General features: G+C 33.7%; 1 protein-coding gene across 8 annotated transcripts in view; it reads right to left on the bottom strand.

Annotated features, from left to right (window-relative positions):
- LOC141514006 (uncharacterized) overlaps positions 1 to 26,506 on the bottom strand; it is a 247,533-nt gene that overhangs the window by 165,910 nt on the left and 55,117 nt on the right. For 7 of the 8 annotated variants that reach the window (XM_074224410.1, XM_074224416.1, XM_074224414.1 and 4 more), the window contains exons 10-20: positions 25,886 to 25,957; positions 19,854 to 20,576; positions 18,079 to 18,171; positions 16,447 to 16,539; positions 14,077 to 14,169; positions 12,381 to 12,563; positions 9,393 to 9,485; positions 1,764 to 1,868; positions 1,106 to 1,198; positions 759 to 851; positions 412 to 504 (exon numbers count right to left, since the gene is read on the bottom strand). In XM_074224410.1, coding sequence (XP_074080511.1) covers positions 412 to 504; positions 759 to 851; positions 1,106 to 1,198; positions 1,764 to 1,868; positions 9,393 to 9,485; positions 12,381 to 12,563; positions 14,077 to 14,169; positions 16,447 to 16,539; positions 18,079 to 18,171; positions 19,854 to 20,576; positions 25,886 to 25,957 — 1,734 coding nt within the window. The remainder of the gene's footprint in view (positions 1 to 411; positions 505 to 758; positions 852 to 1,105; positions 1,199 to 1,763; positions 1,869 to 9,392; positions 9,486 to 12,380; positions 12,564 to 14,076; positions 14,170 to 16,446; positions 16,540 to 18,078; positions 18,172 to 19,853; positions 20,577 to 25,885; positions 25,958 to 26,506) is intronic. The other variant, XM_074224412.1, reaches the window with a different exon arrangement.

Raw genomic sequence — 26,506 nt, 5'->3', positions numbered from 1 at the left:
GGCTTTGTGAATTCTCCAGTTCTCTGTCATCTTCTTTTAAGATCTATGTCTCTACACCTTGCTCCCTAGAGTCTAGCTCTGTGCTTTTCTTCCTTGTGTTTAGGTCTCTGTATCAGCCTATAAGACCACAAGCAATAGATCAAAGTGAAAATTTCATGGCTAAATTGTGGACTTCAAACAAAAATTTCAGAATCCAACATACTTGTCTTCTAATGTGATACCAAAACACCTTTCCAATGAAAGGAATACTCTGTTCTGGAGAGTGAAATGCAGGAACTATTTGGATGAATTTTATAACCATGATTCCCATTAATCACTATGTAGCCATGGTGAGGATGAATATTTCTCTCAATGGTGTGGTTAAGTAATCAACTCTGATTGCTATGGTACAAAGTAAAAAGTAATTCTTACCTTCAGATATTTCTGATGGTTTTGTCTCTTTCAACATTTTTCTTGTTTCTTCAAGTCGAATTTGCTCCATAACCATGGGGGACACTGGCTTCTCTGTAATAAGAACTTCACTCAATGAGTTTCAAAGGATTTAACTACCCTTCAATAGATACAGCTGTACTCACACAACTTCCTCCAATCATGAATTTATCAAGGTTTCTTGTACAAAAGTATAAAACTGATGAATTTTATAACCATGATTCCCATTAATCACTATGTAGCCATGGTGTGGATGGATATTTCTCTCAATGGTGTGGTTAAGTAATCAACTCTGATTGCTATGGTACAAAGTAAAAAGTAAGTCTTACCTTCAGATATTTCTGATGGTTTTGTCTCTTTCAACATTTTTCTTGTTTCTTCAAGTCGAATTTGCTCCATAACCATGGGGGACACTGGCTTCTCTGTAATAAGAACTTCACTCAATGAGTTTCAAAGGATTTAACTACCCTTCAATAGATACAGCTGTACTCACGCAACTTCCTCCAATCATGAATTTATCAAGGTTTCTTGTACAAAAGTATAAAACTGATGAATTTTATAACCATGATTCCCATTAATCACTATGTAGCCATGGTGAGGATGGATATTTCTCTCAATGGTGTGGTTAAGTAATCAACTCTGATTGCTATGGTACAAAGTAAAAAGTAAGTCTTACCTTCAGATATTTCTGATGGTTTTGTCTCTTTCACCATTTTTCTTGTTTCTTCAAGTCGAATTTGCTCCATAACTATGGGGGACACTGGCTTCTCTGTAATAAGAACTTCACTCAATGAGTTTCAAAGGATTTAACTACCCTTCAATAGATATAGCTGTACTCACACAACTTCCTCCAATCATGAATTTATCAAGGTTTCTTGTACAAAAGTATAAAACTTTACATCTATGCCTTTTGGCATTTATCTTATTGTTAAGTCTTTGTGGCTTTTAGAGTTCTCCATCTTCTCTTAGGATCTAGGTCACTTATAGTATCCAGTGGGAAGCCTCTATATCTTCCTAAGATGCAATAAGCAATAGACTAGAGTGACAAATACTTAATTTGGGGAATTTCAAACAAATATTTAAAACCCCAATACACTTGCCCTTTGTTAAGATACAAAAATAAAAAACTTTCCAAAAGACAATTCTCTCATTTCTAGAGTATAATGCAGACAGTGTTTTGATAAATATTATTACCATATTCCCATTATTCACCATGTACCTATGGCAAGGATTAGTTGGAGTAACAGATACCAAACAACTCCTTTCAAAGGTGTGGTTACTTTACAAGCCTGACTGATATGATAAAAGACTACATAGGAAAAAAAAATTCTTACCTGAAAATACTTTGGATGTCTGTATTGCTATCTCCTTTTTTCTTGCTTTTTCAGATCGAAGTTGATTCATATCCAAGGAAGCCGCTGCCTTCTCTGTAATATGAACTTCACACAATGATTTTCTAAGTATTTGACTGATTGCTCTCTTCAATAGATATAGCTATACCCAGACAACTTCTATAGAGTTGCCAAACAATCAATTAATACTAAAAGAAATATTTTGATATGTTCTGCCCAAAAACTACTTTTAAGTAACTGTTTATATGGTTTGACATCATGAGCAACCACAAGGTCCAAAAAATACATCCTTCATGGAAGTCTGATGGAATAAAAGGTAGATTAGATTTGGAGTCTGAGGGCCTGGGTTCATTACCAGTTCACAGTTTGTCAATTGCTGATTACAGTAAATTGAACAAATCAATTACTTCAGTTTCCTGTTATCTAAATGGAGGGGGGTTGGATAAGATTAATCCAGAGTAGAGTTCATTTTGAGACCTAAATTTATGAACCCATGATCTCAGCACAAAAAGCTTGGGTCTGTATCCCAAGAGTAGTTTAAACAATCAAAATAATAAAAAAAAAAAAGCTAAAAGAGTGCTAACCATAGAAAGATGATAAAAAATGCCACCTCAGAAGAAAAAAGCTGTGAAAAATTACCTACATGGGAAATCTCAAAGAAGTCCTTGAATTGGGAATCAAATCCAAAATCTCATAAAAGAAATTTAAAAATAATTTAAAAACCAAAGACGAGAAGGAGAAAATGTAAAAAAGAAATGAGAGACATGCAGGAAAATTATGGAAAAATGACCAAAGAAATCAACTCCTTAGAACGTAAAAATAACCAACTGGAAAAAGGATATAACTTCAAAAAATAAAATCAACCTACTGGAAAAGAAATGCAACTCATCTAAAACTCAAATCAATCAACTGGAAAAGGAATGCAACTCAGCAAAAAGTAAAATTAACCAACTGGAAAAGGAAACACAAAATCAAACTAAAGAAAATAAAACCCTAAAAATCAGAATTGGATAAATAGAAACTAATGAATTTATGAGACACCAAGATTCCATCAAACAAAGTAAAAATGCTGAAAAATAATGAAGAAAATGTAAAGTACCTTCCAGGAAAAACAAACCATCTGGTCTAGAAAGATCATTTATGAATTATTAGTCAACCAGAAAGCCTGATCTTAAGCCTAGAAAATATATTTTAGGAAATTATCAGGGAAAACTGTCCAAATCTTCTGGATCAAGAAGACAAAAATAGTCATTGAAAGAACATACAGAACTCCTCCCCCAGGATAAGAACTCCAAAGACTATATCATAGCCAAATTCTAGATTTCTCAAATAAGGGAGAAAGTACTGCAAGCTGCAAAAAAGAAGCAATTTAAATACAAAGGAAGCACAATCAGACTTCCACAGAACTTTTCAGCTTCAACATTGAAGGACAGGATGACTTGGAATATCCTATTTCAGAGGGGAAAAGGACCTAGGATTACATTCAAGAATTTATCATCCCCATATCTGTCAGAGGAAAAAATGGATGGTCAACAAAAGAAAGCACTTCCAAAATTTCCTGATAAAAAGACCGGAACTTGGAGCAAGCTAAGTGGTACAGTGAGGGTGGCAGCTTGGTGGTGCAGTGAATAGAGCACTGACCCTGGAGTCAGGAGGACCTGAGTTCAAATTTGACCTCAGACACAATTACCTAGCTTACCTTGGGCAAGTCACTTAACCCCATTGCCTTGCAAAAAAAAAAATCAGAACTGAACAGAAACTTCAATATTCAAATACAATTCTCAAGAGATGCATACAAAGGCAAACAGAAAGGGGGAAAAAACCAATGTCAAGAACATTAAATTGTATACAACCCTATAAGGGAAGATAACATTTGTAACTCTTAAGAATTTTATTTCTTCTAGGATAGGTAAAGGGTTAAATATAGTTGAAGAGATTGAACTTAGAGGATATGGGTATGGTTAGCTCTTGTCCTTCTGTTGAATAAGACCAAAATGGCATCACTATATTTGAGACAAATTACAGGGCATCCAACTGTGGCTAATCAGACCAATACAAGCTCACAAGCACCAAAGTTCATGCACAAATAGTCCAGGTGAAAAGCAGTGTCTCATGTTTCCTTTAATCTACTTCTGTCTTGCTCATAGAACTCTGCACTTTCTCTGATAAGGGCATTCTATGCTATGTGGTCCTATGCCAGTGTCTCCCATACCTTATAAAGCTTAAGAAATGAGAATCATGCAGGAAAACTATGAAAAATTTACCAAAAAAACAACTCCTTTGAAAGTAAAAATAACCAACTGGAAAAAGAATGTAACTTCAAAAAATAAAATCACCTAACTGAAAAAGGAATGCAACTCATCTAAAACTCAAATTAATCAACTAGAAAAGGAATGCAACTCAGCAAAAAGTAAAATTAACCAACTGGAAAAAGAAACACAAGAGCAAATTAAAGAAAATAAAACCCTAAAAAATAAAATTGGATAAAAAGAAACTAATGAATTTATGAGACACTAAGATTCCATCAAACAAAATAAAAAGGTTGAAAAATATTGAAGAAAATATAAAGTAACTTCTAGGAAAAATAATTGATCTGGTCTGGAGAGATCATTTATGAATTATTGTCAACCAGAAATTGAAGAAACCATCAATAAACTCCCTTTTAAAAGTCTCAAGATCCAAATGGATTTAGAAATAAAATTTATCAAACATTTAAGGAAAAAATAGTTCCAATTCTACATAAACTATTTTTTTAAAAATAGAAGAAGAGGGAACACTGTCAAATTTCTTTTTTGACAACAATATGTGGTGCTGATCCCTAGATCAGGAAAAATTGAAACAAAGAAAATTATTTCCCTATTGTACATTGATGTAAAAATTTTAAATAAAATTTTAGCAAAGAGATTACAGCAAGTTATTATTAAAATAACATGCAAGGATCAGGTAGGATTTAGATCCTATAGAGATGGTTCAATATTAGGAAAACACTCAACATAATTGAAAATATCAATAACAAAACCAACAGAAATCATATCAATATGTCAATAGATGCTGAAAAAGTCTTTGATAAAATACAACCATCCATTCCTATTAAAAACACTAGAGAGTATAGGAATAAAAAAATAAATAGTATCTATCTAAAATCATCAACAAATATTATATATAATGGGGATAAACTAGGAGCATTTCCAAAAAAATCAGGGGTAAAACAAGGCTGACCATTATCATATTACTCTTCAGTATAATATTAGAAATGTTAGTTTTAGTAATAAAATTAGAATTGGAAATGAGGAAGCAAAACTTTCAATCTTTGCAAGATATGATGGTATACTTAGAGAATCTGAGAAAATCATCTAGAAAGCTACTTGAAACAATTAAATTCAGCAAAGTAGCAGGATATAAAATAAAGTCACAAAAATCATCAGCTTGTCTACATGTGAACAATAAAACCCAAGAACAGGAGAAAGAAAAATAAATTCCATTTTTAAAGTAACTGTAGACAACATTAAATACTTGAGAATCCACTTCCCAAGACAAACCCAAAAACCATATGAACACAATTACAAAACACTTTTCACACAAATAAAGTCAGATCTACACAACTGGAAAAATGTCAGTTGCTTATGGTTAGATATGACAGTTTTACCCAAATTACATTACTTATTCAGTGCCATACCAATCAAACTACCAAATAATTCTTTTACCAAACTAGAAAAAAATAGTAACAAAATTCTTCTGGAGCCACAAAAGATCAAGAATATCAAGAGAGCTGATGAAAAAAAAATGTCAAGAAAGGTGGCATATCTGTACCACATCTAAAATTATACTTTAAAGAAGCTGTCATCAAAACTGCCTGGTACTTGTTAAAAAATATAGAGTAGATTAGGATAGGTTACAAAAGAAACAGTAATAAGTGACCACAGTCATCTATGTTTGACAAACCCAAAGACTTTAGTTTCTGGGATAAAAGCTCACTGACAAAAGTCATTGGGAAAACTGGAAAATAGCATGGCAAAAACTAGGCATAGACCCACATCTCACAACCAATGCCTAATTAAGTTCAAAATGGGTACAGGATTTAGACATAAAGAACAATGCCACAGACCAATTAACAGTGATCTACTGTATCTATGGAAAGTAGAGAAGGGTATGACTAAAGAAGAAATAGAATAATTATAAACTTCAAAATAGATGATTCTGACTATATTAAATTAAAAAGGTTTTGCACTAATAAAACCAAGGCTGGCAAGAATGGAAGGGACATAGAAAGCTAGTAAACAATTTTCACAGTTAGGGTTACAGACTACAGTAGTATACACCAATCAATGAAAACTCCCTGGAGATATTCCCAAATAGTACCTCAATAAGATTAATCCAGACTAGATCGATTACCTCTGAAGTTCATTTCTAGCCCTAAATCTATGATCCCTATCCAAAAGAAATCACAAAAAATGGGGAACATCCCATATGTTCAAAAATATTTATAGCAGTTCTTTTTGTAGTCGCAAAGAATTGGAAATTGAGGAGATGCCCACCAATTAGGGAATGGCTGAATAAGTTATGGTATATGAATGTTATGGAGTACTATTGGTTCTATAAGAAACCATGAATTGTCAGACTTTAAAGAAGCATGGAAAGAATTTCAAGAACTGATGTTGAACAAAAGGAGCAGAACCAATAAAATATTGTACACATTAATAACAACACTGTGAGTTGATCAGCTATGATGGATGCAGCTCCTCTCAGAAGTTCAGAGATCTAGGAGGCCTAGACAAAAACACCATCCACATCCAGAGGTTAAAAAAAATAAACCCACAGTCTAAAAAGATTATATGTTCACTTTTTAAAAACTTCTCTTATTTTTTTCTTTCATACCCCATGGTTTTCTTTCTTTTCCCTTAGTCTCAATTCCTCAGACACAAAAAAGACTAATATGCAAATATGTTAAACACAATTTCACATGTACAACTTTTACCAGACTGTTTGCTATTAAGAGGAGGGGGTTGGGAAGTGAGGGTGGTAAAAAAAAGTGTATAACATATATATGCAAGTGGATAAGGGTTGGAAAATGTTCAAAACATGTAATTGGAAAAATAAAATATCAAATAAATAAATAAATCTATGATCCCATAACCCCAACTATTTAAATTTCATTGATCAACATTTTACCTTTTATGGGATCTGTGGATTTAAAATTCAAAAGGAAGTTTAGATACTATAAGCAAATTAGAAGATCAAGGACTAGTCTACCTATCAGATCTATGGAAAGGGAAACAGTTTATGACTAGGGAAGAGTTGGAGAACATCACTAAAAACCAATTAGATGATTTCGATTACATTAAATTAAAAAGCTTTTGCACAGATAAAACCAATGTAATCAAGATCAAAAGAAAAGTAGTAAATTGGGAAACAATCTTTACAACTAATGATTCTGACAAAGGACTCATTTCTAAAATATACAGAGAACTGAGTCATATTTTTAAAACAAAAAGCCATTCCCCAATTGACAAATGGTCAAAGGATATGCAAAGGCAATTTACAGATGAGGAGATCAAAGCAATCCATAGCCATATGAAAAAATGCTCTATATCATTACTTATTAGAGAAATGCAAATTAAAGCTTCTCTGAGGTACCACCTCACACCTCTCAGATTGGCCAGTATGACCAGGAAGGATAATGATCATTGTTGGAAGGGATGTGGGAAATCTGGGACACTGTTACACTGTTGGTGGAGCTGTGAACTCATCCAACCCTTCTGGAGAGCTATTTGGAACTATGACCAAAGGGCAACAAAAATGTGCATACCCTTTGACCCAGCAATACCACGACTGGGTCTATACCCTGAAGAGATGAGGAAAAAGGGTAAAAACATTACTTGTACAAAAATATTTATAGCAGCCCTGTTTGTGGTGGCAAAGAATTGGAAATCCAGTAAATGTCCTTCAATTGGGGAATGGCTTAGCAAACTATGGTATATGTGTGTCATGGAACACTACTGTTCTATTAGAAACCAGGAGGGACAGGTTTTCAGGGAAACCTGGAGGGATTTGCATGAACTGGTGCTGAGTTAGATGAGCAGAACCAGAAAAATACTGTACACCCTAACAGCAACATGGGAGTGATGTTCAACCTTGAAGGACTTGCTCATCCCATCAGTGCAACAATTGGGAGCAGTTTTGGGCTGTCTACAGGGGAGAGTACCATCTGTGTCCAGATAGGGAGCTGTGGAGTTTGAACGAGGTGCAGGGACTATTCCCTTTAATTTGAAAAAAAAACCAGATATCTTATTGTCTGATCTTGCTACCCCTGAGAATTCTATTCTCTTTAAGGATATGATTTCTCTCTCATCACACCCAAATTGGATCAAGGTAAAACATGGAAACAAAGTAAAGACTGACGGAGTGCTATCTGTGGGGTGGGGGTGAGGGAGGGAAGCAAGATTGGGGGAAAATTGTAAAACTCAAATAATATCTTTAATAAAAAAAATTTTTAAAAAAGGAAGTTTAGAGATCTCCTCGTCGAAACTTTGCTTTGTACATGTGAAAAAATGAGATTCCAAAATACTTGTACAAACTGAAGCAAAGTGAAATGAACAGAACCAGGAGAATGTTTTACACATTTAAAGCAATTCAGTACCATGATCAACTGTGAATGACTTAGCTATTAGCAATAAAATGATAGAAAATAATTTCAAAGGATTCACAATGAAAAACTCTAGAGAAAGAACCAATGGCATCTGAATGCAAACTGAAGCATACTTTGTTTTACTTTATTACTTTTGACTTTTAGGTCTGTCTTTTGCAACATGGCTATGTAAAAATGTTTTGCATGACTACAAGTGTATATTCTGTATTAAATTGCTTACCTTCTCAAGAAGGGGAGATAGAATATTTCTTGTTCTCTTAATTGGTCAATGGAGCTACCCTTCATGTCTAAATCATGTACCCATTTTGACTTTATTTAGGTATAGAGTATAACATGTGAGTCTTTGCCTATTTTTTGTCATACTATATTCCAGTTTTCCCAGCAGGTTTTGTCAAACTATCCCAGAAGCTAGTATATTTGAATTTATCAAATAGTAGATTAATATAGTCATTAATTATTATTTATTTTATACCTGCTCTAATCTATTGGCCCTTTGCTCTATTTCTTAACCAGTACCAAACAATTTTGATGACTTCCACTTTATAATATACTTTTAAATCTGATACAGCTAGGCCACCTTTCTTTGCATTTTCATCAATTCTTTTGAAATTCTAGACATTTTGTTGCTCCAGATAAATTTTGTTACTAATTTTTTCTAGCCTAGCTGTAAAATAGTTTTCTGGTGGTTTGACTAGTATGACGTTAATGAATAAATAATTTCAGAAAAATTGTCATTTTTATTATATGAACTTGGTCTAACCATGAGCTATAGGCATTTCTCCAATTGTTTAGATCTGACTTAATTTGTGTGAAAAGCATTTTGTAATTGTAGTTTCTGGATTTGTCTTGGGAGGTAGATGCAGATTCTCAAGTATTTTATGTTGTCTATAGTTACTTTATTTTTTACCCTTCATTTATTTACTTAATTATGGTACAAAGATAATACAGATAAAAGAAATTCTTACCTTGAAATACTTTTGATGTCTGTATTGCTATCTCCTTTTTTGCTCCTTTTTCAGATAGAAGCTGATCCAAATCCAAAGGGGCTACTGCCCTCTCTGTAATATGAATTTCACTCAATGATTTCCTAAGGATCTGACTACTCTTAAATAGTTCTCACTATCCCCATAGAGCTTCTATAGACTTGTCAAACAATAAACTAACAATATGTTCTGTCCAAGAACTACTCTTAAGTAACTGCTTATATGGTTCAACTTCATGGGCAACCACTAGAGCCTCAACATATCCAAAAAATACATCCTCCAAAGGATACCTCATGAAATAAGAAGAGGACTAGATTTGGAATCTGAAGGTCTGAGTTTGGTACCAATTTATTTTTTACTACATGAGTTTGAACAAATCGATTAACCTGTGGAGACTTTAGTTTCCTCTTATCTAAATGAAGGGGCTTAGTTAAAATTAATCTAGATTAAATCAATTATATTTAAAATCCATTTCAAGCTCTAAATCTATGATCAATGGAGTCAATGTAAATTGAATCATACCTTTTTCTACTTTATTATTTTGGGGTTTTGGTTTGTTTTATCTTTTATAATATGATTAACATAGAAATGTTTTGGATGACTCTACCTGTTTATTGTATATTAAATTACTTGTCTCTCCACAAGAAAGGGAGATGAGAAGGATAAAATATGGAACTCAAAATTTAATAACAAAGAATGTTAAAAATAATTGTTTACATGGATTTTAAGATAAAAATTAAATTCAGAAAAAGAAATGCTGCCAACCTTGCTTCCTCTAATCATGAATTTATGAAGGTTTCTTGTACATAAGTATAAGAAATTACATTGATGTCTTTTGAACTTTATCTTATTGCTATATCTTTGTGATTTCTCTAACTCTCTTTTCTTAGGATCTTCTATGCCTTAATGCCTAGAGACTAGCCTCTCTATCTTCCTCCCTGGTTGCTAGGTCTATGTATCTTACTAAGAGACCACAAGCAGTAGAGTAGAGTGACAAATACTTGTCTTAAATTCTAGGACTTTGGGGTGGCTAGGTGGCGCAGTGGATAAAGCACCGGCCCTGGAGTCAGGAGTACCTGGGTTCAAATCCGGTCTCAGACACTTAATAATTACCTAGCTGTGTGGCCTTGGGCAAGCCACTTAACCCCATTGCCTTGCAAAAACTAAAAAAACAAACAAACAAAAATTCTAGGACTTCAAACAAAAATTTGAGACCCCAAAATACTTGACTTTTGTTATGGTAAAAAATAAAAGGCTTTCCAATAAAAGGGAATCTTCTCCCTTCTGGAGGTCCATTTCTGCCTCTAAATCTATGATGGTATTACCTAATGCTTTATAATTCATTGTTCAACATTTTACTTTTTTTTTGAGGATCAATGGATTTAAATTTGGAAATGAACTTTAGTGATCACCTCATCCTATCTCCTCATTTTACAGGTGAAAAATGTGAGGTTTTAAAAGACTTGCATGAATTGATGCCAAGAGAAGTGAGCAGAACAAGTAGAACAATGGAAGCATAGCAGAAATTCTGTATAATTATCAACTGAGAATTAATTAACTACTCTCAGCAAAAAAAAAAAAGATGATTCAAGACAATTCCAAAGGACCCATGATCAAAAATGCTATCCACCTCCAGAGAAAGAACTAATGGAGTAGGAATGGAGATGGAAGTATACTTATTTTTCACTTCATTATTTTTGGTTTTTTCATCCATGTTTTCTTTTGCAATATGGCTAACAGAAATGTTTTACATGACTGAAAATGTATATTCTATATTAAGTTGCTTGACTTCTCAAAGTGAAGAGATAGGAGGGAAAGAATGTGGAACTCAAAATGTAATAAAAAAAGGTTAAATTTTTTATTTACATGTAATTGAGTAATAACTTAAATGTAAAAAAATTGTTGCAAACACTACCTGCTTCAATCGTGAATTTATGAAGGTTTTTTGTACATAAGTATAAGATATTGCATTTCTCCCTTTTGAATTTCATCTTATTGTTACATCTTTTTGGCTTTTCTAACTCTGTCTTTTTCTTTTATGATCTCTGTGCCTTCCTCCCTGCTTGCCTTTCTAAGAGACCATAAGCAATAAAGTAACAATTACATATCACAAATTCTGGAACTTCAAAAGCAAATTTATGCTTGTTCTATGTTAAGATAAAAAAAATAAAAAACTTTACAATGGAAGGAAATCCTCTCCTTTATAAAGAGAAATAACAAATGGAATCTGAATACAGATTGAGGCATACTTTTTTTTACTTTATTATTTTTGCTTTTTTGCTCTGTTTTCTTATACAAAATTAACATAGGAATGTTTTGGATGATTATACCTGTCTAGTCTATATTAAATTGCTTGTCTTCTCAAGAAGGGGAGATAGGAAGGATAAAATATGGAACTCAAATTTTAATTTTAAAAAGTGTTATAAAAATTACTGTTTGCATTTATATGAAAACAAAAGTAAAAGTAAAAGAAAAATGATGCCAACTTTGCATCTTCCAATCATGAATTTATAAAGGTTATTTTTACATAAATGAAAGACAATGCATTTCTGGCTTTTGAACTTTATCTTACTACTATGTGTTTGTGACTTCTCTAATTTTCTGTCTTCTCTTAGGATCTAGGTCCCTGGTTGCTAAGTCTCTATGTCTTCCTAAGAGTCCAGATGTAATAGGGAAGAGCGAGTATTTTCTGTCATAAATTCTGGGGCTTCAAACAAAAATTTGAGACTTCAACATACTTGTCTTTTGTTAAGATACATAAATAGCTTTCCAATGGAAGTTAAAAACTCCCCATTCTAGAGAGTGTAATAATGCAGGCACTGTTCAGATGGGTTTTATAAACATGATTCCCATTAATTACCTATGGCAAAATGAGATGAAGTAGCAGGTATGAAGGAGCTCCTTTCAAATGTGTGAGTACCTCATTCTGTCCCATAGTACAAAGACTATACAGTAAAAAGAAATTCTTACCTTCAGAAATACCTGATGGCTGTGTCTCTTTCAAGTTTTGTCTTACTGTTTCAGGTTGAAGCTGATCCAAATGCAAGGGTGCCACAGTTCTTGCTGCAATACGAACTTCTTTAAATGATTTTCTACAGGTTTGACTATTCTTCGATAGGTATAATTGTCCCCAGACAACTTTTATGGTGTTACCTAATAATTCCAGAGGAAATATTTTATATAAAAGATCTAAAGAACTACTCTTAAGTAATTTTTATATGGTAAGACTTCATGGGCAACCAGGAAGTCCTCAACATGTCAAAAATGTATATCATCAATAAGAAGTTTGATGGGAAGATTATACTTAGAAACTGAGGAGCTGGGTTCCTTACCAATTTTTTCTTTATCAATTACTGATCACAGGAGACAGAACCAATCAATTACCTTCTGAAAACATCTATTTCCTCTCATCCTCTGGTTGGATAAGATTAATCCAGATTAGATCAATTACCTCTGATATTCATTTCTAATACCAATTCTATGATTCCATCTTCCTCATACTTTAAATTCCAATATTCACCACTTCACCTTTTATGAGGATCAATGGATTTAAATTTGGAAAGGTACCTTAGAGATCACTTACTCCAACCTCCTCATTTTACAGGTGAAAAATGTGAGATTCTAAAAGGTTTGCATGAACCAATGGAAGTGAAATCAGCAGAACCAGAAGAACATTGTACATAGTAACTATAATTCTTTACAATAATCATCTAAGAATAACTTGGCTACTTTTACCAATAACAATGATCTAAGGTATTTTCAAAGGATGCTTGATAAAAAAATGATTTCTACATATAGTAAAAGAACTAATGGAGCCTGAATGCAGATTGAAGATACTTTTTTACTTTATTATTTTGGGGTTTGGGGTCTGCATTTTCTTTTTCAAATTGGTTAGAAAGAAATGTTTTGGATGACTCTGCTTGCAAATTCTATATTAAATTGTGTGCCATCTCAAGGAGAGACAGAAGGTATAAAATATGGAATTCAAATTTTAATTAAAAAGAATGTTAAAAATCATTGCTTATATTTATTTGAAGATAAAAGTAATAAAATTAAATGCAAAAGAAAAATTGGTATATATATATATATACATACATGTATATATATATATATATATATATATATATATATATATGACCTCCTCCAAAGATGAATTTGTGAAGGTTTGTTTTACATAAGTGTAAGACATTGCATTTCTCCCTTTTGAACTTTATCTTATTTCTATGTGTTTATGGCTTCTCTAGCTCTCTTCTTTGCTTAGGATCTAAGTCTCCATGCCTCATTCCTAGAGGCTAGCTCTCTCTGCCTTCCTTCTTGGTTGTTAGATGTTTGGGTTTTCTCAAGAAACTGAAAGTAATAGAAAAGACTGACATTTTATTGCCTTAAATTCTGGACCTTCAAACAAAAATTTGACACCCTAACATATTTGCCTTTTGTTAAGATACAAAAATAAGTAACTTTCTAATGGAAGTGAATCCTCTCATTTCTAGAGAGCATAATGCAGACACTGTTTGTCTGGATTTTTAAAACATGATTCCCATTAATCACCATGCACCTATGACAAGGATGGGTTGAAGTAGCAAACAGAAAGAACTCCTTTCAAATGTGTGGTTACTTAACACTGATTGTTATAGCACAAAAACTATATAGTAAAAAAAAATCTTACCTTCAGAAACATCTGATGGCTGTGTCTCTTCCAACTTCTGTCTTGCTTTTTCAGATTGAAGTTGATCCAAATGCAAGGGTGCCAATGGACTCTCTGTAATATAAACTTCACTCAATGTCTTTCTTAAAGTTTGACTACTCTTCAATAGATATAGTGGTCCCCACACAATTTCAAGGTGTTGCCTAACAACCAACTAACAACACAAGAAATATTCCTGTATCTTTATGTCCTAAGAATTACTTTTTTTTGGCAAGGCAATGGGGTTATATGACTTGATCAAGGTCACACAGCTAAGTAAGTATAAAACTGTCTAAATTCAGGTCTTCCTGAATCCAGGGCCAGTACTCTTATCACATTGTGCCACCTAGTCATACCCTAAGAACTACTTTTAAGTTATTACTTATATGATTTGACTTCATGGGCAACCAGGTAGCTCCTCGGAAAGTCAAAAATGCATACCCTCAATAGGGAGTTTAATGGAATAGGATGAATAGATTTGAAATCTGAGGACCTGGGTTCCTTACCAATTTGTTATTAACAAATTATTGCTTATATGATTCATTTTCATAGTCAAAAACAGGTCCTCAGCATATACCAAAAATGCATCCTCAATAGGAAATCTGATGTAATAGGAATCTGAGACTTGAATATCAATTTGATCTTTACCAATTGCTAATTACAGGGTCTTGAACCAATCAATTAACATCTGGAGACTTCTATTTCCTCTTTTCCAAATGGGGGAGGGGAGTAGATAAGATTAATTCAGAGTAAATAACTACCTCCAATGTCCATATCTGGACCTATGATTCTAAAACCTGATGCTTTACATTCCACTGTTCGATATTTTATCTTTATTGAGTATCAAAGAATTTAAATCTGGAGAGGAACTTTAGTGACCACCTAATCCAACCTCCTCATTTTACAGTAAAAGATGCAAGGCTCTAAAAGACTTGGATGAACTGATCCAAAGTGAAATGAGCAGAACCAGGAGAACATTGGAAACATAACCGCAATTCTGTACAATTATCAACTGAAAATGACTTAGTTACTCTCACCAATAAAAAATGATCCAAGACACAGGGGTAGCTAGGTGGCACAGAGGATAGAGCACCAGCTCTGGCATCAGGAGTACCTGAGTTCAAATACAGCCTCAGACACTTAATAATTACCTAGCTGTGTGGCCTTGGGCAAGTCACTTAACCCCATTTGCCTTGTAAAAAGAAAAAGAAAAAATAAGAAAAAATGTGAGGTTCCAAAAGACTTGCAATAACTGAAGCAAAGTGAAATGAGCACAATCACTGTACACAGCAACAGTAATTCTGTAAAATCATCAACTGAGAATGACTTAGCTATTTTCACCAAAAAAAAACTGATCCAAGACAATTCCAAAGGACCCATGATGAAAGATGTTATCCACCTCCAGAGAAAAGAACTAACAGCGTTTGGATGCAGATTGAAGCATTTTTTTTTTACTTTATTCTTTTTGGGTTTTGGTCTGTGTTTTCTTTTGCAATATGGCTAACATAGAAATGCTTTTCATGACTAAATTAGAACTCTGCGGATCTGAGTCTTTACCAATTTGTTCTTTACCAATTATTGACCATAGGAGCTTGAATCAATCAATTAACCTCTGGAGATTTGTTTCCTCCTATCCAAATTGTGGGGGTTGGTTAGATTAATCCAGAGTAGATTAATAACCACTGAGGTTCATATCTAGCTCTAAATGCATATTTGATATGAAATTGTTTGCCTTCTCAAGGAGGGGAGATAGAAGGAAGCAAATATGGAGTTCAAAATTAAAAAAAAGAATGTTAAAAAATTTTGTGTACATGTAATTAAGAAAAAAATTAAATGCAAAAAAATGTGCCAACCCTGCCTCCTCCAATCATGAATTCATGAAGGTTTCTTGTACATAAATGTAAGACATTAGATTTATGCCTTTTTTTGCCTTTATCCTAAATGTGGTTTCTCTAATTCTCTTTTTTCCTTAGAATCTAGTTCTCTATGCCTTTCTCTCTATAATCTAGCTCTCCCTGGTGGTTAGTTCTCTGTGTCTTCCTAAAATGCCACAAGCAATAGAGTGACAATTATATGTCTTAAATTCAGGTACTAAAAAAATTACAGACTCCAACATATTTGCCTTTTGTTAATATAAAAAAGCTATCCAATGGAAGGGAATCCCTCTTCTTTCTAGAGAGTAATGCAGGCACTATTTAGATGGATTTTCTATCCATAATTCCTATTAATCTCCATCTACCTATGGCAAAGATGAGTTACAGTGGCAGAGACAAAGGAACTCCTTAATTTCTACTTACCTAATAGCTCTAATTGCTGTGATACAAAAACTATACAATAAAAAGTAATTTTCACCTTCAGAAACTTCTGATGACTGCGTCTCTTTCAACTTTTGTCTTGCTTTTTCAGGTCGAGGCTGATCCAAGTCCAAAGGGGCCACTGACTTCTCTGTAATAGGAACTTCACTCAATGATTTCCTAAGGATTTGTCTACTCTTCAATAAGTATAGCTGTCCCCAGAAAATTTCTATAGTGTTACTTTACAACTACCTAACACCAGAAAATATATTCCTATATCTTCTGTCCCATGAACTACTCGCTACTCTTAATAACTGCTTTTATGGTTTGACTTCATAGACAACTAGACTACCAGGAGGTCAGTCCCCCAAAAGATATCCCTCATAGGAAGTCTAATACAATAAGAGGCAACTAGACTTGGAATCTGAATTCTTTACCAGTTTGTTATTTACCAATTACTTTCTACAGGAGTCTGAACTAATCAATTATCTTCTAGAGATTTCTTTTTTGTCTTATTCAAATGAAAGGGGTTGATTGAAGATTAATTCAGAGTAGATCAATTACCTCCAAGGTTCATTTCTACCTCTAAGTCTATGATGCAATGTTCCTAAGACTTTAAATTCCACTTTTCAACACTTTATCCTTTATGAGTATCAATGAATTTAAAATTGGAAAGGAACTTTAGCAACAACCTAGTCAACCTCATTTTAAAGGTGAAAAAGTGAGGTTTTAAAAGTCTTCCATGAGTTGATGTCCAGTGCAATGAGCAGAACCAGGAGAACACTGTACACAGTAATAGCAATTCTATACATGATCAACTGTAGATGAATTAGCTATTCTTAGTTCCAAGACAATTCCAAAGGACTCATTATGAAAAAGAGATCTACTCCAGGAAAAAGAACTTATGGAGTTCTAATGAAAATTGAAGCATACTTTTTTTTTATTTTATTATTTTGGGGGTTTCAATCTGTGTTTTCTTTTGCAAAGTGACTAACCCAAAAATATTTTTCATGACTACAAATGTATAGTCTATATTAAATTGTTTGTCTTCTCAAAGAAGGGAGAAAATGAAAATCAAAATGTAACAAAAAAGAATGCTAAAACTTTTTGTTTATATGTAATTAAGAAAAAAATAAAATGAAAATTAAATGCATAAAATTAATTGCTGTCACTTTTAACTCCTCCAATCATGCATTTATGAAGATTTCTTCTACATGAGGGTCAGACAATGCATTTGTGTCTTTTGGACCTTATCTTACTGCTAAGTTTTTGTAGCTTCTCTAGATATCTTTCTCCTCTTAGGACCTATGTCTCTATGCTATCCTCCCTAGAGTCCACCTCTGTGTCTTTCTCCTGGTAGCTAGTTCTCTGTGTGTTTCTAGGAGACCTTAAATGACATTACATCACATGTCTTAAATTCTGGGACTTCAAACAAAAATTTCAAACCTGATATACTTGCCTTTTTCTTACAATATAAAAATAAAAAGCTTTCCAATGCAAGGGAAACCTCTCCTTTCTAGGGAATGCAAGCACTGTTTGGATGGATTTAAAATCCATGATTCCTATTTATCACTATACAGCTATGGCAAGTATTGTTTGAAGTAGCACGTAAAAAAGAACTCCTTTTAAAAATGTGATTACCCAATAACTGTTATGGTAGAAACAATATACAGAAAAAAGATATTCTTACCTTTAGATATTTCTGGTGTCTGTGTCTCTTTTACCTTTTTTCTTGCTTTTCCAGATTGAGGGTGATCCAAATCCAAGGGTGCCACTGGCCTTTCTGTAAAATGAAATTCATTCAATGATTTCCTAAGTATTTGACTATTCTTCAATAGGTATAGCTGTTCCTAGACAACTTACATAGTGTTGCCTAACAACCACCTAATACCAGAAAAAATATTTCTATTTCTTCTGTCCCAAGAACTATTCTTTTTTTTTAGGTTTTTTTTTTTACAAGGCAAATGGGTTTAAGTGGCTTGCCCAAGGCCACACAGCTAGGTAATTATTAAGTGTCTGAGGTCAGATTTGAACTCAGGTACTCCTGACTCCAGGGCCAGTGTTCTATCCATTGTGCCACCTAGCTGCCCCTAAGAACTATTCTTAAGTAACTGCTTATATGATTTGGATTCATAGGCAACCAGGAGGTCCGCAGTATGTCCAAAAAATATGTCCTCCATAGAAAGTCTGATGCAATAGAAGGACTAAATTAGGACTACGGATCTGGGTCTTTACCAATTTGTTCTTTACCAATTATTGACCACAGGAGCCTGAACTAATCAATTAATCTCTGGAGATTTGTTTCTTTCTATTCAAATTTCAGAGATTAGTTAAAATTAATCCAGAGTAGATTAATCATGACCAAGGTTCATATCTAGCTCTAAATTTATGATCCCAAGATCCTAATGCATTAAATTCTACTGTTCAAAACTTTATCTAATATGAGGATTATGAGGATCAATGGATTTAAAATTGGAAAGGAACCTCAAGTGTTCCTCTAGTTCAACCTCCTCATTTTATCAGTGAAAAAAGTGAGGCTCTGAAATACTTGCTTGATTGAGAATGACTTAACTATTCTCAATAATAAAATTATCATGACAATTCCAAAGATCCCATGTTAAAAAATGCTATCCACCTCCAGTGAAAGAACAAATGAAGCCTAAATGTAGATTCGAGCATACTTTTTTGTATTATTTTTGCTATTTTTTGTCTGTATTTTCTTTTGTAATATGGCAAATACAAAAATATTTTGCACAACTGCAAATTATTCTTCATTTAATACTTGCCTTCTCAAGGAGGGGAGATAGGAAGGAAAAATTTTGGAACTCAAGATTTTTAAAAATTGTTAAAAATTTTTGTTTTCATATAATTGAGAAAAATAAAATGAAAATTAAATGCATAAAGGTATTGCTTCCTGCCTCCTCCATTCCTCTTCTATACACACACACACACACACACACACACACACACACACACACACACACACACACACACACACACACTATCCCTTTTGACCTTTATCTTCTTGCTAAGTCTTTGAAGCTTCTCCAGCTCTCTGTCTTTTTCCCTTAGGATCTAGATCTCTATATCTCACTTCCTAGGATCTTAGCTCTGTACATTCCATTCTAGTAGATAGGGGTCTGTGTTTTCCTAAGTGGCTGCAAACAATAGACTAGAGTGACAATTGTATTCCTTAAATTCAGGAACTTCAACAATACTAGCCTTTTGTTAAGATACAAAAATAAAAAAACTTTCCAATTGAAGGGAATCCTCTCCATTCTACAGAGTCTAATGCAGGTACTGTTTGGATTGATATAATAAACATGTTGCCCATTAATCGCCATGTAACTATGATAAGGATGGGTTTGCAATGGCAGGTACAAAGAAACTCCTTTCCAATGTTTGGTTACCTAACAACTCTGATTTCCATAGTACAAAGACTATACAGGAAAGAAAAATTCTTACCTTCTGATAATTCTGATGGCTGTATTTCTTTCAATTTTTTTCTTGTTTTTTCAGGTTGAAGCTGATCCAAATCCAAGGAGGATGCTTGCCTCTCTGAAATATGAACTTCACTCAATGACTTTCTAAGGATTTGACTACTCTTCTTCAAAGTAGGAATTTCTTCATTATTAGAATATTTCTTGAGAGAAATACTGCCATGTGTTTGGGTCTTGGGGATATATATTCCATATTTATCAATTTCTTCCAGAGATTTTCTGGAGCTACATTTTATAGATTCTAGCTCTTTATTTTCATCTATCTTCTGAATCTTTTGTTGCGTCTCTGAGATAACTAAAGTGTCTGCTTCATGGAATGATCTTCTGAAGCTAGGTACAGCTCTGAGGAGTGGAGCCTCTAGTTTATAAGCGTCTGACTGACCTGAAAGTTTTCTGAAGCTTATATTTGTTTTTGAACTTGTCCGTGGTGATTCAAGAACACTGATATCAGCCCTTTCCAAAGACCTTTTCAAGTTGCTTTTGCTGCTTTGCTGTGGGGTTGAGATGTCAATGTTCTCCTCAGACCCTCTTTCAGTGAAGCTCTTTTTACTTGACCATGTAGAGGAAGAGTCAGATGATCTAGGGAGTATACTGCTGCTCTTCTTCCTTGATTGCTGAAAAAGCCTACTACCCCGGGCCTTTGAGAATTTCCGATCATTCTCATCCAGGGATGACCAATCTTTAATTACTAGAAATACACAAATAATAAACATTTCATCATTTCATTTTCCTGCCCACTGAGACAATGATTGAATGATTTTAAAATGAATTAATTAAATCATGAGAAAAGTTACTCAAGTAACAAATCACATATGGTCATGTCTAAGGAGTTGAAAAGGACTATAGAAACTCTCATCTATTCTAAAACATGCTCATTTAACAAAGGAGGAAAATAAAGCCCAGAAATGTTAAATGATTTACCTATATTCACACAGATGATAAGTAATAAAGCAAGAATTTGAACTCAGGATCTAGGAATTTAAGTTCTTCATTTTTTTCCCCCAGAGCAATCAGATGGTGTTCCTATTCTTAAATATCAGAAAGATAGTTAGCATACTGAAGATATTTTTAACATGACCTAAAGTTGCAAAGACTGAGCCAACTGATTTTATGAGTACCTATATATTGATTTAATATGCTTAAATTATTAATATACAAAGACTTGCTCCAGGTAAATGATGAGAAGAGTTAAGATATTTATGTTACAATAGGGGGCAGTTAGGTGGCAATAGACAGAACACCAACTTGAAATAAGGAGGACCTGAGTTCAAATACAGTCTCAAACATTTACTAACTCTGTGACCCTAGGCAAGTCACTTTGCCCCAACTGCCTCCAAAAAAAATTTTAAGCTAAAATGAAAAATTACTATGGTTATCTACTTAAATACTAAGTTAAAAACATTTTTTCATTTTCTAATTCAATTCAACAAGAAGGAAACATGATATGGTGGAAAAGTTTTAGGAGTCAAATTTGAATTCAAATCCCACCTTTGACTCAATTGCATTTTTGTGACTTTAAGCAAGTCACTTAACTTCCCTGAACCTCAGTTTCTTCATCTGTTAAGTTAGGGGGTTGGAATACATGTTCCTTTCAAACTGCGTTCTTATCCATCCTATCAATGAGATGATATTGCTGTACAGTTGTGTTCAATTCTTCATGATCTCATTAGGGTTTTATTGGCAGAGATACTATAGTAGTTTGCCATTTCCTTCTCCTACTCATCCTGACAGATAAGGCAAGCAAGGTGAAGTGAACTGACCAGAATAATTAAGTGTCTGAGGCCTGATTTGAACTCAGGTCCAGCACTTTATCCACTGTGACACCTAGTTGTACTACTGAGATAGTGTTTATTAAGTGTCTATTTTATGAGGACAAAAACAAAAGTTTTAACCATCAAGGAGAAGACAAAGGATTCTAAGGAGATAAGACCAATAGAGAAACCCTCAGTTATGTTGGTTCAGTTCACTCTGAATGAAACTAGACATTACCAAGGGCATATAAGGAAATTCTCAAATTCCAACAATCTTTGCCCCCCCACCCGAATACTATAATCCATAGAAAAGAAATAAACTGATAGATGGACAAGTAGAAAGACTATTGTCTTAGAAAAGTACAAGTATTTGACTCTAGATTAGAACATAAAGTAAAAATCATATTTTGTTCACCTTAAGTAAAGCTTTATTTTCCAATCCAATCCAATAGGGCAATATGGTTACAAAGCCAAAATGAAAAATTGTCCTATCCTGAAATCACCTAGCTGACACAGTGGATAGAATGCTGAGCTTGGAGTCAGGAAGACTCATCTTCCAAATTTGGCCTCTAACACATAGTAGCTGTGTGACCCTGGAAAAATCACTTAACCCTGTTTGCCTCGGTTTCCCCATCTGTAAAATGAACTGGAGAAGGAAATGGCAAATTATTCCAATATCTTTGCCAAGAAAACCCTAAAATAGGGTCACAAAATCAAACATGACTGAAATGCCTGAGCAACAATATGTTTACAGAAAAGAGCAAAAACAAATTTCTTGATATTACTTAATCAAGTTTTAATCAAGTAATAATTAAGCCTTTTTTAAACTTGGATTCAGAATAACATTTACATAAATAATTTGTAAGAAAAAAATTATTTTTTGTTTTAGTGACCAAATGAAGGGCCTATTAAAGAAAGGATGGGGAGTTCAAAGGTCCCAGTTTTACATGGTATTCCAAAGAAACCTGAAAAGTAAAATTAGGAAGACTATGTGGAAGATATACAACAAAGTCTGGAGATACATACAAAATTTTTTTGTGAGGAAGTGATCTGGACTTATGATTTTTTGCATGTAGAAACACTCTGAAAAGATGAAGATGAGCAATGCATCCCTAATTTACTCACTCATCATCTCAGTTTCCTGGGGCACTGAGAAATGACTAGTCCAGGGATCACACTAATCACATGCCTGAAGCAGAACTAAAATCCATGTCTTCCTGACTCCAAGATCAGTTCTCTATTCACTGGCTTCCATTTAAATGGAATAGTAGAAAGAGTAATATAGTCTTTGAGTTCGAAAGATCTGAGTTCAAACTCTGTCCCAGAAACTTACTTAGCTGCCTATTCCTGGGCAAATCATATAATCCTCTCTTAACTTCAATTTCTTCAACTGTAATAGCTAGGTGGTAGTCTAGTAGACAAAAGCTGGAGTCAGAAGGACCTGAGTTCAAATTTATCCTCAGATACTCATTAGTTATGTGACCCTGAGCAAATCACTTCACCTGTTTATCTCAGTTCCTTCTCATCTGTAAAATAAACAGGAGAAAGAGATGTAAACCCACTCCAGCATCTTTTTAAAAGAACAAACAACCAAAAATGAGATCAGAAAGAATGACACTTAACTGAAAAATGGAGATGAAAAAAATGGAGATGAAAAATGGATATCTACCTCATATTATTGTTTCAAGGATCAAATGAGATAAAATGAAAGCATTTGGTAAAAGTTAAAGTTAAAGTACTAATATAAATAAAATGTTTTGCTATCCTCAAGTAAAAATAACTAATAGAACCTTAGGTCACATATTGAGTTATTTCAGGTTATACTGGGCAGATGTTTTTTCCCAAATATAGAATGATGTAATGAACCCAATTTATCTAACATCCTTGGGTACAATTAAATGCCACTTTCCTCTGAAAGCCTACTCCCCTCATTCTCTTCAATAACTAGATTTATGCTTCCAGGGCCCAGAAAAATCAAACCCAAACTCAGTATCCTAGAAACTTTAGAACATATTTTTGAATATGTTAATATTTTAAGGATCTATCATTTATATCTCATATATATCATGTTATTCACATATGTATAATATATGTGATATAATTTATATAATATACATTTATAAATATATTAGTTTATATAATCTCTAATTGCAACATTAAAATGCTGATCACAACCCTTCTACTACTCAGTGACTTGTTTTCAAGAGTTGCTATAACCAAAATAAAACATCCATCATTTGTGTCCATAAGTCTCTCCCAAATCAAACTAAGTTGGGGAGGTTAGGTGGTGCAGTGGATAGAGCGCCAGCCCTGGATTCAGGAGTACTTGAGTTCAAATCTGACCTCAGACACTTAATAATTACCTAGCTGTGTGGCCTTGGGCAAGCGACTTAATCCCATTCACCTTGCAAAAAAACCCCAAAAACCTAAAAACCCAAATTAAACTAAGTTGACCCTCAGGTAACAAATAGGAGTTCTCTGTTTGCCCCATACTCAAAGACTTTCCAACATGGTAGGTCCTGTCAAAGTGTAAACCCAATGACAGAGTGCTCAAGAATTTAGGGTCATTTATATTATATTATATTATATTATATTATATTATATTATATTATATTATATTATATTATATTATATTATATTATATTATATTATATTATATTATATTATGATATATAATACATATATTATAAGAATAAGATACTTCAATGAAAAAAAAGAATGGCGAGGCAGACTCAATAAATTCATGTTCATCTCAGTAATTTTCCAGTCCTATATAAACTCTTTGTGACTCCATTTGGGGATTTTCTTAGCAAAGATACTGTAGTGGGTCACCATTCCCTTCTCCTGCTCACTTTTCAGATAAGGAAACTGAGGCAAAAAGGCTAAGTGACTTGAACAGAGTCACACAACTAGAAAGTACATATCAGAGGCCAGATTGGAACTCATGAAGATGACTCTTCCTGACTCCAGACTCAGGACTCTATTCACTATGCTATTTAGCTACTAGCTAGTAAGAATAGGGGGCAGCTAGATGTCACAGTGGGATAGAGCATTGGCCTTGGAGACAGGAGGATAGGAATTCGAATCCAGCCTCAGACTTGATACTAACTAGCTATGTGACTTTGGGCAAGACACTTAACCCTGATTGCCTCACATCCAGAGCAATCTCCAGTTGTCCCAATTCATATCTGGTCACTGGACTCAGATGGCTCTGGAGGAGAAACTGAGGTTGGTGACTCAGTATAGCACCCCCTCACTCAAATCCAATTCATGTGCTTATCATGGCATCATCTCCCTGATGTCATGGTCTTCTTCGAGATTGAAGGACAAACATTATTATTACTAAGAATAGGGAGGTGATAGTCACTATAATCTTGGCTCATCAAACTTCATTGAGGGACTATTGTGTTCAGTTAAGGCACACCATGGTTTGATAAAGCTGGGAGTTCCCTGAAGTAATAGAGTGATGTTATACCAAAAGTCCAGGTCATAGGATTGGTTGAACCAAGGAGGAATGTTTAGCCTGAAGAGAAGACTTGAGGTGAGAGGGGGGTGAGGGGAGGGAGGGGATATGATCACTCTTTCAAGTATTTGAAGGGCAGTCATAGAGAAGGGGAGATTAGACATATTCTATCTGAAGACATGAGTAATGGTAGAAATTGCTAAAAGGCAAATTTAGGTTTGAAATCAGGAAAAACATCATAATAATTAGAACTATACAACACTGGGATGGGCTGCCTAGAGATGTCAGAGGGATGACCATCTTTGAAGGCCTTCAAAGCAGAAAATGGGTCATCACTTGTCAAGATAACTTATGAAGTTTGGACTAGATGACCAATGCCTTCAAATAAATCTGGTTTGTTGAATTATAAGACATAAAGAAAAAGAAAAAACAAAATGAACAAACAAACAAGAAGACAGGGAATGACTTGATAAAAATCAGCTAAGAACAAATATGATTCCCCCCCCAAAAAAAGAATTTAAATATCAGAATAATTCATGAGATAAATATAAATTCATTTATTCTGGCTTTTTAAAGATAAGGATAAATAGTAAAAATGCAAAGTAATCATAGCAATGTGTTCAGTATGTAATAAATTGTACTTATGTATTCAGTCCACTTTTTTCGGGCTATGATTTATCTTAAAGAGGATTTAGAAAAAAAATCACAAAAAAAATCATCAAAAGTATCATTAAAATTTTCACATTTGAAATCAATTTCTATGTCAAACAAAATCTCCCTTACCAGCATCCTCATATTGTTGTTGTAGATCCTCCAAAGAAAATAGAAAATCTCCAAAATCCACTGTTTTATTTTCTATATTTAAAAAAAAGAAAATATTTGCATACTGATTAAACTTATCCCACTGGAAAAAAAATCCTTTTCCTTACTAATTTGAGAGAGTTACAGAAAGACACAAGATCTAAGAAGATACTCAAGATTGTGAATTACTACAATCAGTTCTGGTATCAAGTAGTCCATATGTAGATCTTTACATGTAAGTCCAGTTTTCACCCTCTGAGGCCATGCTAATAAAAACTTTAAAATGCAACTTTAGAAGATTAAAAATTCCAAACATAATCATTTCTAAATATTGCCATAATTTAAAACCAATAATGAAGACAGTATTAAGAACAGCAGAGCAAAGGAGAAAGCCAGCAGAAATATAGAAAAGATACATTCTTCGATGAAAGAAAAAGGAGTCATTTGGTCTATCACTCAATATTTACTGAACTCCTAATGCCCTGGAAGAAGAAAGAAATGAAAGTAGAAAGTGGTTTCTACTCTAAAGAAACAGTTGCTAGGTGGCACAATGCCAGGCCTAAAGTCAGGAAGACATCTTCTTAACTTCAAATCTGGTTTCAG

This window comes from Macrotis lagotis, chromosome 2 (genome assembly GCF_037893015.1).
Source record: "Macrotis lagotis isolate mMagLag1 chromosome 2, bilby.v1.9.chrom.fasta, whole genome shotgun sequence".
Classification (NCBI taxonomy): Eukaryota; Metazoa; Chordata; class Mammalia; order Peramelemorphia; family Peramelidae; genus Macrotis; species Macrotis lagotis.
Note: the sequence above shows the minus strand (reverse complement) of the source record. Positions and strands in the feature narration are given on the sequence as shown.